Source organism: Pelophylax lessonae, assembly GCF_965119305.1.
Source record: "Pelophylax lessonae genome assembly, chromosome: 3".
Taxonomy (NCBI): domain Eukaryota; kingdom Metazoa; phylum Chordata; class Amphibia; order Anura; family Ranidae; genus Pelophylax; species Pelophylax lessonae.
Genome location: NC_138770.1, coordinates 507875921 through 507892805, shown reverse-complemented (window position 1 = coordinate 507892805; position 16885 = coordinate 507875921). Strand labels below are relative to the sequence as shown.

The window sequence follows — 16885 nt, the reverse complement described above, 5'->3', positions numbered from 1 at the left end:
TCTGCTCAGAATCCAGGGCATTCTAGTCATGGGCTATCTAGATGACCTCCTTCTGAAGAACTCCTCTCCCAGTCAGTTGTCAGAAAATATTCACAGGAAAATTTAAAGTGGTTGTAAACCCTTAGATATACCCAGTGAAGTGACTGGCCCTAGATGATACATAGAAATGAAACAAATCCTCCTACATGAGTTGTACCTGGTTATTTGCAATCTTCTCTACATCCATTCAAAGTCTAGAATTTGTAATGCTTGTCTGAGCTGCCAGATAAAGGGGTCAGAGAGCTGAAGGAGAGCTTTGAGAGCTGATTGGAGGAAACGCCCCCCCCCCCCCCACGCACAGGAACAGAGCTGAAGCTGTTAATCAGCTAGATATCCCTCCCCTCTCACTTTTTTTTCTCTTGGTGTCAGGAAAACTTAATTAAAACAAGTACACACTATAGAGGGATATGCTTTGTTCATTTTTAATGTCTGAGGTTTACAACCACTTTAACAGCTCCAGACTTTCGACTAAGTGATCAATTTCCCTCTTTCCCTTAACTTACCCATGCTCCTATCCAGCCAAGCAAGGTCTTTATCTTGTGTCACCACATCAGCCCTAACAATGGGAAAGTCCTTCCTCCCCTACCACTGGAAAGTCCTTACAACTGATGCTAGTCTATCAGGCAATTGAGGACTGCTCCAATTCTTGACCATTCAAGAAACATGGTCAGGAGTAGTAATCAAGCGCTCTATCAACCTCTTTGAACTCCCTTTCTGAATGGAAAACCAATTTCTGTGTAGTCATACAATGCCTCCAAAGTGGCAAATATCAAACATCTAGGAACGAGGAGCCTTGTTACTTTTAAAGTAAGTAAATCGTGTTCTCCAATAGGGACACACTCACCGTCCAGCAATTTCTGCCATTCACATTACTAGAGTAGACAGTTGGCAGGCGGATTATTTCAGCTGCCACCACTTTGACCAAAGGGGAATGATCTCTTCATCTAAATATGTTCAGTCTGATTTGCCAGAGATGGGGCATGTGGACATCCAAGCCTCAAAACCCTAAAACAAGCTACATCTTTTGCCAGAATTAGGGATCCTCTAGCCCTGACCTTAGATGCCTAAATAGCTGCCTGGTTTCAGTTTAAGCTAATTCATGCCTTCCCTTCAGTGCAAATTCTGCCTCGACTGCTCCTCAAAATAAAGAAGCGGTGATTCTAATTGAACTAAACTGGTCCAGAAGAACCTAATAGGCTGTCAACCCCTTGCCCCTTTTTCAAACTGGCCAGATCTCCCATTTTGAGGTCCTCTATTCCACACCGCTTGTTAGTCTCTGGCTTTAACGGCATGGCTGTTGAAACCCTAGCCCTAAAGGATAAAGAGATTTTGGAGTCGGATTTCTATCTTGCTAAAGGCCAGAAAGGCCATTTTCAGGAAGATCTACAACTGGAAATCGTATTTCTCTTTCGTTCATTGATGGACACAGCTCCTTATCTTCTTGACCATTGGGTTATACTGCCCCCTACAGGAGTAGGACACTAGGCAGGAAAAAGCACTCCCACTCTCAGCTATAGGCACTCAATTTTTTTCTGTCTAGTCAGGAGTAAGGCCCTAGTTCCTTGCTGGGATCCCTGATCCTTTTAAATGGCATTTTTTTTCCTATCTTTTTTATTTTGTTCCTGTAAAAATCTGCTATCAGCTGCTGGACTGGGCGACAGACTGGATAATCTAGGTCCAGAGGGTACCCCCCAGTCTGGTCAGTGAACACGCAGACCTCAGCTCCGCCGTGACATAGCCCCACTGGACGGGGGGGGTGACCTGCAAGTTAAACGTTTTGCGAGGGTGCATATTATCTGGCCTTGGCCTGAGTTACAGCGTCCCTCCTGGCCAACAGCCCCCCCTTTTCCGATGGAGCGGTGGTCTGTCAGGAGCGGTGCCCACCCAGTTCCTGGTATGGTAAGTAGCTGTCCCCCCTCTAACCCTTGAGGTTTTTAGGGTGGACGTGGGCCCCCCGGGTTCCCCTCCATTCCATGCAGGCCCCCCCACCTTCTCGGTGGTCCTCTGCGGACTTTTTACCCCCCCATCTGCCCACACCCTCCCTCCTCTCCCATGGGGTGGCTATACCTTTTAGGTCAGTCTGGGGTGTCGAGTTGGCAATGGGGATGGGGGGGGGGGCGAGCTGCTAGTGACCGAACAATCGACCTTTGAGTGGGGGCTTCGTCCAGGGCCCCCCTTCCTGCTGGGATTGTGTTTGGTGCTCCTGGGGTCCCCCCTGGGCCCCGGGAGCTGCGTGGCACTGCCATTTTCTTATGGCCTTTTGTGCTGTAGATCGGCGGCCATGTTTGTGTAGCCTCGACGGACAGCATCAGTCCCCCTGTCACCCCATCAGCTCTAAGACTGAGAAGAGAGTCTCCTAAGAGAGGGGATCATGCTCTGCTTCAGTATGTCTGTCACAGTACATGTTGGCATTCATGGTTCCCTCAATGAACTGTAGCTCCCCAGTGCCTGCAGCACTTATGCAGCCCCAGACCATGACACTCCCACCACCATGCTTGACTGTAGGCAAGACACTCTCTTGTCTTTGTATGCTTCACCTGGTTGCTGACACACACGCTTGACGCCATCTGAAACACAAAAGTTTATCTTGGTCTCATCAGATCACAGGACATGGTTCCAGTGATTCATATCATTAGTCTGCTTGTTTTCAGCAAACTTGTTTGGGGGCTTTCTTGTGCATCCTCTTTAGAAGAGGCTTCCTTCTGGGATGACTGCCATGCAGACCAACTTGATGCAGTGTGTGGCAAATGGTCTGAGCACTGACAGGTTTACTCCCTACCTCTGCAACAATGCTGGCAGCACTCACACGTCTATTTCCGAAAGACAACCTCTGGATATGACTCTGTGCACGCGATTGGTCAATCATGGCAAGGCCTGTTGTGAGTGGAACTTGTCTGGTTAAACCACTGTATGGTCTTGGCCACCATGCTGCAGCTCAGTTTCAGGTTCTTGGCAGTTATCTTATAGCCTAGGCCATCTTTATGTAGAGCAACATTTCTTTTTTTCAGATCCTCAGAGAGCTCTTTGCCATGAGGTGCCATGTTGAACTCCCAGTGACCAGTATGAGCTAGTGAGGGAGATGACACCAAATTTACACACCTGCTCCCTATTTACACACCTGCTCCCTATTTACACCTGAGACTTTGTGACACTGAGTCGCATGACAACGGGAGGGAAAATGGCTAATTGGGCCCAATTTGGACATTTTCTCTTAGGATATAATAAAATATTATTGAGATACTGTGTGTATGAATGTATGTATATATACAGTGTCTTGCAAAAGTATTCACCCCCCCTTGGCATTTTTCATGTTTTGTTGCCTCAACCTGGAATTAACATGGATTATTTGAGGATTTGCATTATTTAATTTACAGAACATGCCCACAACTTAGATTTTCTTTTTTTTTTTTTTTTATTGTGAAGCAAACAACAAATAGGACAAAATAACAGAAGTCAATGTGCATAACTATTCACCCCCCTAAAGTCAATACTTTGTAGAGCCACCTTTTGCAGCAATCACAGCTCCAAGTCGCTTTGGATAAGTCTCTATGACCTTGCTACATCTTACCACTGGGATTTTTGCCCATTCCTCCTTGCAAAACTGCTCCAGCTCCTTCAAGTTGGATGGTTTGCGCTTGTGAACAGCAATCTTTAAGTCTGACCGCAGATTTTCTATTGGATTGAGGTCTGGGCTTTGACTAGGGCATTCCAACACATTTACATGTTTCCCCTTAAACCACTCAAGTGTTGCTTTAGCAGTGTGTTTGGGGTCATTGTCCTGCTGGAAGGTGAACCTCCGTCCTAGCCTCAAATCATGCACAGAGTGGTACGGGTTTTGCTCAAGAATATCCCTGTATTTAGCACCATCCATCTTTCCCTCAACTCTGACTAGTTTCCCAGTCCTGGCTGCTGAAAAATATCCCCACAGCATGATAATGCCACCACCATGTTTCACTGTGGGGATGGTGTTCTTTGGGTGATGTGTTGGGGTTGCGCCAGACATAGCGTTTTCTTTGGCCGATAAGTTAAATTTTAGTCTCATCAGACCAGAGCACCTTTACTCCATACATTTTCTCTTGGCAGGTTTGCTGTTGTGCCATGTTTTTTCCATTTGGTTATGATAGATATGATGGTGCTCCTGGGGATCATCAAAGATTTGGATATTTTTATAACCTAACCCTGACTTGTACTTCTCAACAACATTGTCCCTTACTTGTTTGGAGAGTTCCTTGGTCTTCATGGCATTGTTTGGTTAGTGGTGCCTCTTGCTTAGGTGTTGCAGCCTCTGGGGTCTTTAAAAAAAGGTGTGTATATGTAATGACAGACCATGTGACACTTAGATTGCACACGGGTGGACATCATTTCACTAATTATGTGACTTCTGAAGGTAATTGGTTGCACCAGAGCTTTTTATGGGCTTCATAACAAAGGGGGTGAATACATACGCACATGCCAATTTTCTGTTTTATATTTCTAAAAAATAGTTTTTATGTTAATTTTTTTTCTCATTTCACTTCACCAACTTAAACTATTGTTTTCTGATCCATCACATAAAATTCAGATTAACAAAACATTGAACTTAAGGCTATATAATGTATCAAAATAGGTAAAAAGCCAAGGGGGGTGAAGACTTTTGCAAGGCACTATATATGTCTGTGTATGTATGTATGTATATATATATATATATATATATATATATATATATATATATATATATATATATATATATAAATAAATAATGTGTGTGTGTGTGTATATATATATAATATATACACACAGTGGGTACAGAAAGTATTCAGACCTCCTTAAATTTTTCACTCTGTTATATTGCAGCCATTTGCTAAAATCATTTAAGTTCATTCTTCTTCCTCATGAATGTACACATAGCACCCCATACTGACAGAAAAACACAGAATTGTTGACATTGTTGCAGATTTATTAAAAAAGAAAAACTGAAATATCACATGGTCCTAAGTATTCAGACCCTTTGCTGTGACACTCATATATTTAACTCAGGTGCTTTCCATTTCTTCTGCTCATCCTTGAGATGGTTCTACACCTTCATTTGAGTCCAGCTGTGTTTGATTATACTGATTGGACTTGATTAGGAAAGCCACACACCTGTCTATATAAGACCTTCCAGATCACAATGCATGTCAGAGCAAATGCGAATCATGAGGTCAAAGGAACTGCCTGAAGAGCTCAGACAGAATTGTGGCAAGGCACAGATCTGGCCAAGGTTACAAAAAGATTTCTGCTGCACTTAAGGTTCCTAAGAGCACAGTGGCCTCCATAATCCTCAAATGGAAGACGTTTGGGACGACCAGAACCCTTCCTAGAGCTGGCCGTCCGGCCAAACTGAGCTATCGGGGGAGAAGAGCCTTGGTGAGAGAGGTAAAGAAGAACCCAAAGATCACTGTGGCTGAGCTCCAGAGATGCAGTCAGGAGATGGGAGAAAGTTGTAGAAAGTCAACCATCACTGCAGCCCTCCACCAGTCGGGGCTTTATGGCAGAGTGGCCCAACGGAAGCCTCTCCTCAGTGTAAGACACATGAAAGCCCGCATGGAGTTTGCTAAAAAACACCTGAAGGACTCCAAGATGGTGAGAAATAAGATTCTCTGGTGTGATGAGACCAAAATAGAACTTTTTGGCCTTAATTCTAAGCGGTATGTGTGGAGAAAACCAGGCACTGCTCATCACCTGTCCAATACAGTCCCAACAGTGAAGCATGGTGGTGGCAGCATCATGCTGTGGGGGTGTTTTTCAGCTGCAGGGACAGGACGACTGGTTGCAATCGAGGGAAAGATGAATGCGGCCAAGTACAGGGATATCCTGGACAAAAACCTTCTCCAGAGTGCTCTGGACCTCAGACTGGGCCGAAGGTTTACCTTCCAACAAGACAATGACCCTAAGCACACAGCTAAAATAACGAAGGAGTGGCTTCACAACAACTCAGTGACTGTTCTTGAATGGCCCAGCCAGAGCCCTGACTTAAACCCAATTGAGCATCTCTGAAGAGACTTAAAAATGGCTGTCCACCAACGTTTACCATCCAACCTGACAGAACTGGAGAGGATCTGCAAGGAGGAATGGCAGAGGATCCCCAAATCCAGGTGTGAAAGACTTGTTGCATCTTTCCCAAAAAGACTCCTGGCTGTATTAGATCAAAAGGGGGCTTCTACTAAATACTGAGCAAAGGGTCTGAATACTTAGGACCATGTGATATTTCAGTTTTTCTTTTTTAATAAATCTGCAACAATGTCAACAATTCTGTGTTTTTCTGTCAGTATGGGGTGCTATGTGTACATTCATGAGGAAGAAGAATGAACTTAAATGATTTTAGCAAATGGCTGCAATATAACAAAGAGTGAAAAATTTAAGGGGGTCTGAATACTTTCCATACCCACTGTATATATATTTATATACTGTATATACAGTGGGTACGGAAAGTATTCAGACACCCTTAAATTTTTCACTCTTTGTTATATTGCAGCCATTTGCTAAAATCATTTAAGTTCATTCTTCTTCCTCATGAATGTACACATAGCACCCCATATTGACAGAAAAACACAGAATTGTTGACATTGTTGCAGATTTATTAAAAAAGAAAAACTGAAATATCACATGGTCCTAAGTATTCAGACCCTTTGCTCAGTATTTAGTAGAAGCCCCCTTTTGATCTAATACAGCCAGGAGTCTTTTTGGGAAAGATGCAGCAAGTATTTCACACCTGGATTTGGGGATCCTCTGCCATTCCTCCTTGTAGATCCTCTCCAGTTCTGTCAGGTTGGATGGTAAACGTTGGTGGACAGCCATTTTTAGGTCTCTCAAGGTCTCTCCAATGCTCAATTGGGTTTAAATCGGGGCTCTGGCTGGGCCATTCAAGAACAGTCACGGAGTTGTGAAGCCATTCCTTCGTTATTTTAGCTGTGTGCTTAGGGTCATTGTCTTGTTGGAAGGTAAACCTTCGGCCCAGTCTGAGGTCCAGAGCACTCTGGAGAAGGTTTTTGTCCAGGATATCCCTGTACTTGGCCGCATTCATCTTTCCCTCGATTGCAACCAGTTGTCCTGTCCCTGCAGCTGAAAAACACCCCCACAGCATGATGCTGCCACCACCATGCTTCACTGTTGGGACTGTATTGGACAGGTGATGAGCAGTGCCTGGTTTTCTCCACACATACCGCTTAGAATTAAGGCCAAAAAGTTCTATTTTGGTCTCATCACACCAGAGAATCTTATTTCTCACCATCTTGGAGTCCTTCAGGTGTTTTTTAGCAAACTCCATGCGGGCTTTCATGTGTCTTACACTGAGGAGAGGCTTCCGTCGGGCCACTCTGCCATAAAGCCCCGACTGGTGGAGGGCTGCAGTGATGGTTGACTTTCTACAACTTTCTCCCATCTCCTGACTGCATCTCTGGAGCTCAGCCACAGTGATCTTTGGGTTCTTCTTTACCTCTCTCACCAAGGCTCTTCTCCCCCGATAGCTCAGTTTGGCCAGACGGCCAGCTCTAGGAAGGGTTCTGGTCGTCCCAAACGTCTTCCATTTGAGGATTATGGAGGCCACTGTGCTCTTAGGAACCTTAAGTGCAGCAGAAATCTTTTGTAACCTTGGCCAGATCTGTGCCTTGCCACAATTCTGTCTCTGAGCTCTTCAGGCAGTTCCTTTGACCTCATGATTCTCATTTGCTCTGACATGCATTGTGATCTGGAAGGTCTTATATAGACAGGTGTGTGGCTTTCCTAATCAAGTCCAATCAGTATAATCAAACACAGCTGGACTCAAATGAAGGTGTAGAACCATCTCAAGGATGATCAGAAGAAATGGAAAGCACCTGAGTTAAATATGAGTGTCACAGCAAAGGGTCTGAATACTTAGGACCATGTGATATTTCAGTTTTTCTTTTTTAATAAATCTGCAACAATGTCAACAATTCTGTGTATTTCTGTCAGTATGGGGTGCTATGTGTACATTCATGAGGAAGAAGAATGAACTTAAATGATTTTAGCAAATGGCTGCAATATAACAAAGAGTGAAAAATTTAAGGGGGTCTGAATACTTTCCGTACCCACTGTATATATATATATATATTTATTTATTTTTATGTTATTTTTTGTTTTGCTATACTTCTTTTTAACCACCACCCGCCGTTTAGTAAAATTATGGAGGGCAGGGTCCCCTCTTGTTTTGGGACTGCCCCCTCTTGTTTTGTGGCCACGACGAAACCCTGATATTGGTAAAAAGCCAATGACACGGCTTTTTACCCATGTGATCGGCTGTGTCCAATCACAGCCAATCTCATGTACACATGGAATCCTTGGTAATGGACTCTCCTTGTCTCTCACTGACAGAGTGCGAGAAGAGGAGAGCCGATCAGTAGCATCTCCCCGCAGGGGAGATCTGGTTATCAGTGATGCCAGTCAGTGCCATCTATTAGTGCCCATAAGTATAACCACAGCAATGCCCATACGTACCGCCTCACCAGCACACATCAGTGAAGGAGAAAAATTACATATTTACAAAATTTTCTGACAAACTAAGAAACTTTTTTTTTTTTTCCTAAATTTTCTGTCTATTTTCATATTTTTCCTTGGTTTACTCTGCATTGCTCTTCAAAACTAAGGTTGTAAGGAGTTGGGGAAAGGTCCTGCAGTGGTGTGTGGCACTAAAAGCTTGCCAGTGTTCAATCGCCTGAAAGTACGTGCCTGTAACTCATGGTGTATGAATATTCTGCATCCTGTACTGTACTCCAAGATATGGACTTTACAGTTAAGTCAGAATTCCTACGTTTTCTTTCTGGTGGATTTAAACTTTTCAACTGAAAATTAGAGATGAACTTTAGTGTGATTTCACTGTGTTGCAGAGGAGATATATGAACTAGAATGTCCTTCTTCCTTGGCCTTACTATCCAGCAGATGGCTGAATAGACTTACATTTGAGCCTATTCAGTTTGTTCGAACAAGCTTTTGTGGATATAGTTATCAACTTAGAAAGACCCATTCAGTTTAGAAATGAAGTTGCATAATGCTGAAAACAGGAATATTGTGTTTTTTTGTCCAAATTGGAGTGCCTTAGCTTAGAAGATTAGCACCTGCTCTGTGACATTGTAGTTTCTGCTTACATAGGATTCTGGGGCACCGGCATAAAGACTGCTTTATGTAATATTAAGTAATGATACAGTGCTTATGTGCTTCTATTGTAGTAGTGAGCAATATTTTCTACAAGTTTCTTTTGTACATGCAGCAGAAAAGCTCTAAACAGGCTTATAGGTATATGTTGGTTTAAAAAAGAAACCGAAGACTTTGGCTCATACAGGGTAAAATCACATTTAATTATGTACATCATGGTCATGCCGCTTACACTTGGTTCACTAATGGCTTTACTTTCATTTCTATATCTATTTAGATAGAAAAGCATGTGCGATGTACATGGCAAATAGTTGACATAATAGGACATTTTTTTGACAGCTTGTAGAGAAACTTTTAACACTTAATAAAATTAGGTGTACAGTTAATAGAAGTCACATTTATATCAATGGCCTTTTTTTATTCCAGTTGTACAAAGGCAGAATCAATGCCACAAGTCACATCATTCAACATCCAATGTATGGAGCGGGACACAAATTTCGTACACTACACTTGCCCATTTCTACCACCTTGGCAGAGCTTCTGGACCGTGTCTCAGGTAAGATTTTTTAAAACTGTTTTATGTATCTATTTTTCAAAGCCTTGTGCGTTTTTTCCTTTTTTCTTTTTCCTGAACTTACATTAAGATCCAAAGAACAGTGTCAATAATAAAGTATATGTAAACCATCACCTTGTAAAACAACCCATTCAGTATAAATAGAAATGAAAGGCAAGACATTTGTGTATATATACAATAATAAACACATTTTCCACCATTTTTTTTTTTCTTTATCTGTGAATCCTATACCCTCTGTTCTCAGCTTCAGAAGTAGCTCAAAGAGTTGACAGTGGAGAAACAGCAGCACGCTGGTCTTCCCAGTGAATGCCCGTGTGTATGTGGGGGGTGGGGAGTCAGAACAAGTCTGATCATTGGAGGACAGTAGGCTGAGTTCCCAGCATAGCTAGAGAACTGACCATGGTGTGCTCTCATTCCTATTGCGGTCAGTTTTTAATTAGAAATTAAAGTGGCTGGCAGGAACACCAGGGATTTCACACAAAGGAAGCAAAACAAAGAAGAGCATACTTTTTCATACAAGTTGATGAATTTTTTAGGTTCCGTTCACATCTAGGCGTTGCTATTTTTACAGGCATTTTCTCTGGCGTTTTTGCAGCATTTGTCAGCGTGTTTGCAGCGTTTTTGTGCAAGCGTTTTGAGTTAACAAGTGACTTATGAAAAGCAGTAAAACACCTGTAATCTGCCAAAAAAAGCCCCTTGTACTTTTTTGAGAGATGGGTGTTTTGCTTGGGGCGACAGAACGCTCAGATGTGAACAGGGTCTATTGAAATAAATGGGAGTTGCCTTGTTGGGCATTTTTAGAGATGAGGCTTAGAGCAGGAAGGCAAACAGCTCTGTATGTTAAAATAAACTTCTTAGATTTCCCCAATCTATTGGAAACAAAAATTGGACATTGGCCAGTATTTCTCATAAGTATGGTATGGCTTTTAGTGTTAAGGGAGCATATCTTTAGTCCCAATCCAAAACAAAGTTTAGATTACTGTCTCACAGACCCGCTTTTATAGCAAAGTACTGAGAATCAGGGGAAGGACTCAGGAGCTGTCATGGAGTGCCTGGGACCAGACAAACCTGGTCGAAGTATCAAAAGCAGCATTCGCAGTCCTGAATTGTTTGAATCTAGCAAAAAAGCAAAGTGTGCATATAAGGAGGGAAATGTACACAACTATATAAAAGATCCTTGGCACACTTTCACACTAGAAAACCTAAGGCTGCATTCACACTTGAGCGTAGCATTTTACCACGTTTTTTTTTCCGTGATTTTCAGGCGTTTTTGGAGGCAGGCATTGACATCTATCAAAAACGCTGGTAATCAGCCCAAAAAGAAGCTCATGTTCTTTTTTCAGCTACAGGCGTTTTGCAAAACGCTCAGATGTGAACAGAGGCCATTTAAAGGAATGGGGTTTTACTTGTTGGGCGTTATGGAACAGTTTTCTTGAGCGTTTTTGGAGCTGAAAAACACTCAAAAACGCCCAGGTGTGAATGGAGCCTTAGTATTCTTTTTCAACTACTCTGCTTAAATCAGATGTTTTTGTTGCATAAATTTGCAAACACATGTACCTCTGATAAGAGAAGTTCCTACCACTCTATCTTGAATTCCAAACTATGGGACATATAAAGCAATGCAACAGAGAGCAGGCCCACCAGGAGGTGGCCTTTTTTTCTGTAAAACTGTATTAAACAGAAGAACAAAAATATATTATTTTGCATCATTCATGCTGCATTCATTTTCTATCCAGAATAGAGCTAAGACCAGAAGTGCATTTCTGGCCAGATCACAGATCAAAATAAAAGAAAAAATTGAAATTAAAAGAAAACAAATGCAGCCACCACATTTAAGAATTGCTAAGCTGCAATGTCCCCAATTTTTTGGTTTTGGATTTAATACCGCTTGAAAGTAGTTGTAAGCTTCAGACATAAACAATGAACAAAGCACATCCTTCTAAATTGTGTACTAGCCTCAACCGAAAACAGTGTGGATCATCTTTGATCTGTCCGCTCTCTACCTGAGTTTCTGATAGAGCTGTAGGCTGGCACAATGACCTCCCATGAGACAGCTGCCCCCTCTCCCTCCAGTGAACAGCAAGTTTCGCATACCCCCAGCTCTGTATGTTTTTCCGTGAGGCTGTGTACAGGGTGGTGTGTTGCTTCCCACTACTCAGCTATCAGATTGCAGGGAACCTTTTTGCTGTAGCTCTGCAGTGTGTGTGCGCCACCCCCTGCTTTTGATCTGTGTTTTAGAAAGCAGTATAGGAACAACTGCTGCAGATAGGCACAACTTATGTGGCAGGATTTGTTTATTCTCTGTTTGACTTGGGCTAGTCACATCACTGGGTATAAGTAAAGGTTTACAACTACTTTAAGTACCAGGTTCTTCATGGCCATTTTGTAGCTGTTACAATAGTGGGGATTTCTTCTGATTTGATACTCCACAGGAACAAGTCACCAAGTGCTCAAAGACCTCCCATGAAAGAGCTTGAACAGACTTGGTTGGAAATTAATCTTTCTATCCCAGGAAAGAGAGGGGTTCTTTCCCCCTTGACAGTAATTCCCCCTGTAAAGTCCTGGTTTTGAAGTGAAGGGGGCAGCTTTAAATAGACCATAAGTCCCAAAACTTGCATGCAGCTTCATAGTAAGAATCTTTGCTGCAACCAAATATCATAGACCTATAGCACAAGCGGTCAGAAAAACGTCATTGTTCTTGTACTCAGGCTAACCGCTCAGGTCGGAGCCGCTGAACTAACATTTAAATGTAATTACAGCGATCTGCCCTGCTGTGCTATTGTGTTCTGACAGGGGGATACCATCCCCCCCCCCCCCCTCCAGCCGGAACAATCTGGTCAGCACTCTCAGCCATTGGTTGAGACCGCTGATCGGGAATCGGTCAGCAGACCTTCTTCAGTCATGACACTTCAACAGAAGTCTGCTAGTTTCTATTGAACCGGCCGATGATGCCTTACATTTTGCCCGTGTGTACTGGGCTTTAGGTATTCCAGGTGGTAAATGTAGGTAAGACTTCTTGAAAATCAATAACAATCCAAAATCTTTCACGGATCGCAGGATGACCTGTAAGCTGTCCGGTACTTCCTGACCAGATGTGGCCTTTATCAAGTCATGGAGATAAGCAATCAGAGGCTCCTAGTCCTCAATAGTGCTAGTACTGGGCCCAGGACTTTTTCTGAAGTGCCAAAAAACAGTATTGATCATAAAGGCTATCACCATGACCTCTGTTTTTTCATGGGCCCCCAAATCAAAAATAAAATATTTTCTGGTTCAGGACAACTACAATACTTTACGACAACATATTCAAACTCAAGCTCTTAGCCTTTCAAAATTTCATGTCTCATGGGCTGGTAGAGTTGCGATTTCTAACATTATCCTGCTACCAACTATTTTTTATTACATGAGGACTCTCCCTATTCCCCTTCCTGCCTCATATTTCAAACAGCCGCAGCCAACCATTTACTCCTGTATTTGTGGCAGAAAGAGGCCTGCCTGCTTTTTAAAATGCTATTTTGTAAAATCCAAAGAATCTGGCAGGTATGGGCGTACACAAACTCAAATTGTACCAATTTTAAAAGGATTTGAGACCACAAAAGGCTATGGTGGTCTCTGTCACCAGATAAACTCTGGACATTTTTGAGCAAACTTTTCTTGGATATCTGCAAGGGGTAATGGGAGCTATCATCCTTGGTCTCCCACTCTCCGTTCCTCCATATTTTTCTACAGAAGTAGCTGTTTCAGTCTGGACCGCACTCCAATACCAAGTTACCCCTGCAACCTCAACGGTCTTCTCAATACTCACCCCCTCCCTTGAACTGTTTAAAGACAACCTATCGATTGACGTCTGGATACATTCTGAACTCTCTACAATAGGTCAGCTATTTGAGGGAGAAACCACTTTCTCTTACGTCCTCTGACAGTCGCCGCCCACTCATACAATCTGCACGTCTGGGTATTGGCCTTCTCCACAAGAGTAAGCTAGGCAGAAGATTTAGTTATAATATTCACAAAAACTTTGTATAGACACACCTACAGGGGGCTGTCCCTATGGTCAATACCCCCATCTAGCTTCATTCCCAATTGAGTTTGCTGCTGCCTAGCTTAGGAGTAGGCTGGTTTTTCCCTGGCTGGGGCTGCAGTCTCAGCCTTTTTCTTTTTATTTCTTTCTCTCTAGAAAAGTATTTTTTCTTTTAAGATAGCTTTTTATTTGTTCCTGCGCTTAGTTAGTCGGACTTCGGAAGACTACTGCGTTTGCGGAGCTGGGAATCGCACTGGTTATTCTAGAGCCTTACGGAATCCCAGCCTGCCATCGAGCGTTGGCAGGTTATTGGTACGCCCAGGCCTCGCAAACGACAATGTCCCCGTCCTCGGGGTCGAGCCTGCGAAGTTGCTATCTTCGCTGGGATGTCTCAACTGCGGTATGTCCGCGTGTTGCTAGCGTCCCCTTCGGCTGACAGCACCACCACTGTCGGAGGCTTCCTGTCAGAGCAGTACCCACATTTTCGCTGGACCGGTGAGTACCATGCTACCCCTCTGTCTCTGGCATTGTCTGTCGGGGTGTGTATGTGGGCCCTCTGTTTTATGGGGATGGCAGTTCGGTATGGGATCTGTGATGTCCCCCTCATGTCTGTAGGTGCGGTCCCTGTGTGTCCCTTCCCGGTCGTGCTTGTGCAACTATTTGGGGAACAGTACATGGTGTGTGGGGGCCGCAATCTGCGCGAAACCGCGTGGACGCCATTTTAGGTGTGGGCAGGCTGTTTGCCCTCATAGTGAAGCAGCAGCCATTTCCTATTATGCTGTTGGTGCCGATCGGGCGCCATCTTTAGTGTGGGCAAAATTTCCTTATGTGGACAGCGGCCATTTTCTCACAGTTTTTCCCATAGACTTGTATTGGCAACCATTTTTTTGTGGTTCAGGGCTGTGTCTGCCTCTAGAGGCGTGAGGTCACTAACTCTTTCTTCACCTTCAGATTGATTCAGCAGCGTGGCAAGTATAGCACACTGTGGGGGGCTTTTGTGTTTCCTGGCCTGCATTCATGCTAGCATTCATTTTTTTGCAGTTTCCTGTAGCATAGGACTTGCTCTCCATTTGCGGTGGGGACCGCGGGAATCGCCGATTTAAAGGGCCAGCGTCATTTAAAATTGAGATTGCGATTATGGAGTCCCAGGATAGCAAATTCCCCCCAGATCTGGTAGAGGGTTCAGGTACTCCTGAATCCTCTGCTATAGTCTCACTTATTTCTGCACTTGTGACTTTAGCGTAAAAAATGGATGTGTTGATATCTGACGGGCTTCTAAGAAAAGGCCTATTACCTCTGTCTTCTGATTCAGAGCCAGATTTGGTTGCCACGGACAGCGTACCCCCTGAGGGGTCTCAGTCCTCTCAGTCGGATGTGGAGGCGGAGGATTCCTCCTTCGGATCAGCATGGGACCATGCTGCGGTGTCCGCGCTTATTCGCTCTGTTAAAGACACTTAAATTTGGATGATGAGCCCCACCTGTCGGGTAAGCGGTCTTCTTTGGGACCCGCAAAGCCCAAAAATCGGGTCAGGTTTTTCCTTGTCCCACAGAGTTTCACGAAACCGTGGATGAACAATGGCACCATTTAAAACGTAATTTTGTGGTGCCAAAGAGATTTCAGTACCGTTATCCCTTTGCGGATCCGGTGGATTCTCGCTTTACTGCGGCTCCTAAGGAGGACCACACTGTGTCCAGGTTAAATAAGGCCACTTTAATGCCCGCGGAGGATTCTCCGGTGTTTAAAGACCCGGTGGATAGGCGGGTGGAAACTCTTTACCGCCACATCTATCTGGTAGCGGCTTCCTAGCTAAAACACCTGTTCGCTTTGGTAATGGTCTCTCAGGCTGTTGTGGAGTGGGCCAAGGCGCTTAAGCACACTCTGATTGCTTACGCTGTCTCTCCTGCTGCTCTGGAGATGGTGGATCAAATGGGTCAGGCTGTTTTATACCTGTGTGACGTGGCCTTAGATGATGCCCCTTTAGTCGCACGACTTTCAGCGGTCACAGTTGCGATTTGTCGCATCGTTTGGTTAAAAAGCTGGTCGGCCGACCAATCTTCCAAGAAGACAGTGTCTGACATCCCTTATGCGGGGACTCTCTGAATGAACTGGTCAAGGGGATCACTGGGGGGCAAGAGCACTCTGTTGCCCCAGGTGTCGAGGGGTAAATCATTCCGCGTCAAGCGGGGTCCCTCCTTTAAACCTAATCAGTGGTCCTTTCGTGCCTTCAAGGCACAAGACAAAGGTAAGTCCTTCAAGGCCTCTAGTGGCCAGAAGAAGCCTTGGGCGGGCAAGTCAAAAGCCGCCCACACTGGCACAGCGGCTCAGTCTGCTTCGACCTGAAGGGGGGCCCTCACTCGTTTCAGGGGTGGGGGGACGTCTGCGCTATTTTTCCGAACCTTGGCTGGCCAAGATTCAGGACAGGTGGGTTCAAGAACTCATTCTGTCAGGGTACAAGATCGAGTTTCGATCACGCCCAGCAGACAGATTCTTTCCATCAAATCTTCATTTAACCCCCGATCGTTTCCAAGATCTCCATCGGGCGGTTCAGGATCTCCTCGCCCAAGGGGTGGTTGTCCTGGTTCCACAGCGGGACAGGTTTCGGGGTTTTTACTCGAATCTGTTCACAGTGCCCGGAAAGGAGGACAAGGTGCGTCCGATTCTGGATTTGAAGTTTCTAAACCGTTTTTGTGCGGGTTCAGAAGTTCCGAATGGAGTCCCTCCGGTCTGGTGGCATCCCTGAGTCCAGGGGATTTCCTGGCTTCCATCAACCTCAAGGATGCGTATCTACACATCCCTATTTACGAGGGTCGTCACAGGTACCTCCAATTCGCAATAGCGGAGAAGCACTATCAGTTTGTGGCGTTGCCTTTCGGCCTCGCTTCGGCTGCAAGGGTTTTTACCAAAGTTTTGGCTCCTGTTCTAGCTTTGTTGCGGGTGCAGGGGATTGCCATCCTCAGTTACCTGGACGATCTCCTATTAAGGTCGAGCGCCAGTGCCACTCTGTTGCGCGATCTGTCGATCACGGTTCAGACGCTCCAGGAGTTCGGGTGGACCATCAATTTTCAGAAGTCGACTTTGTCCCCTTCTGTTCACCACCATTACCTGGGGATGATTCTGGACTCTGCCC

General features: G+C 44.5%; 1 protein-coding gene across 6 annotated transcripts in view; it reads left to right on the top strand.

Annotated features, from left to right (window-relative positions):
• Positions 1-16885, top strand: part of BIRC6 (baculoviral IAP repeat containing 6) — an 807095-nt gene that overhangs the window by 505421 nt on the left and 284789 nt on the right. For all 6 annotated transcript variants that reach the window (XM_082252286.1, XM_082252283.1, XM_082252284.1 and 3 more), the window contains exon 57: positions 9592-9721. In XM_082252286.1, the coding sequence (XP_082108412.1) occupies positions 9592-9721 (130 nt within the window). The remainder of the gene's footprint in view (positions 1-9591; positions 9722-16885) is intronic.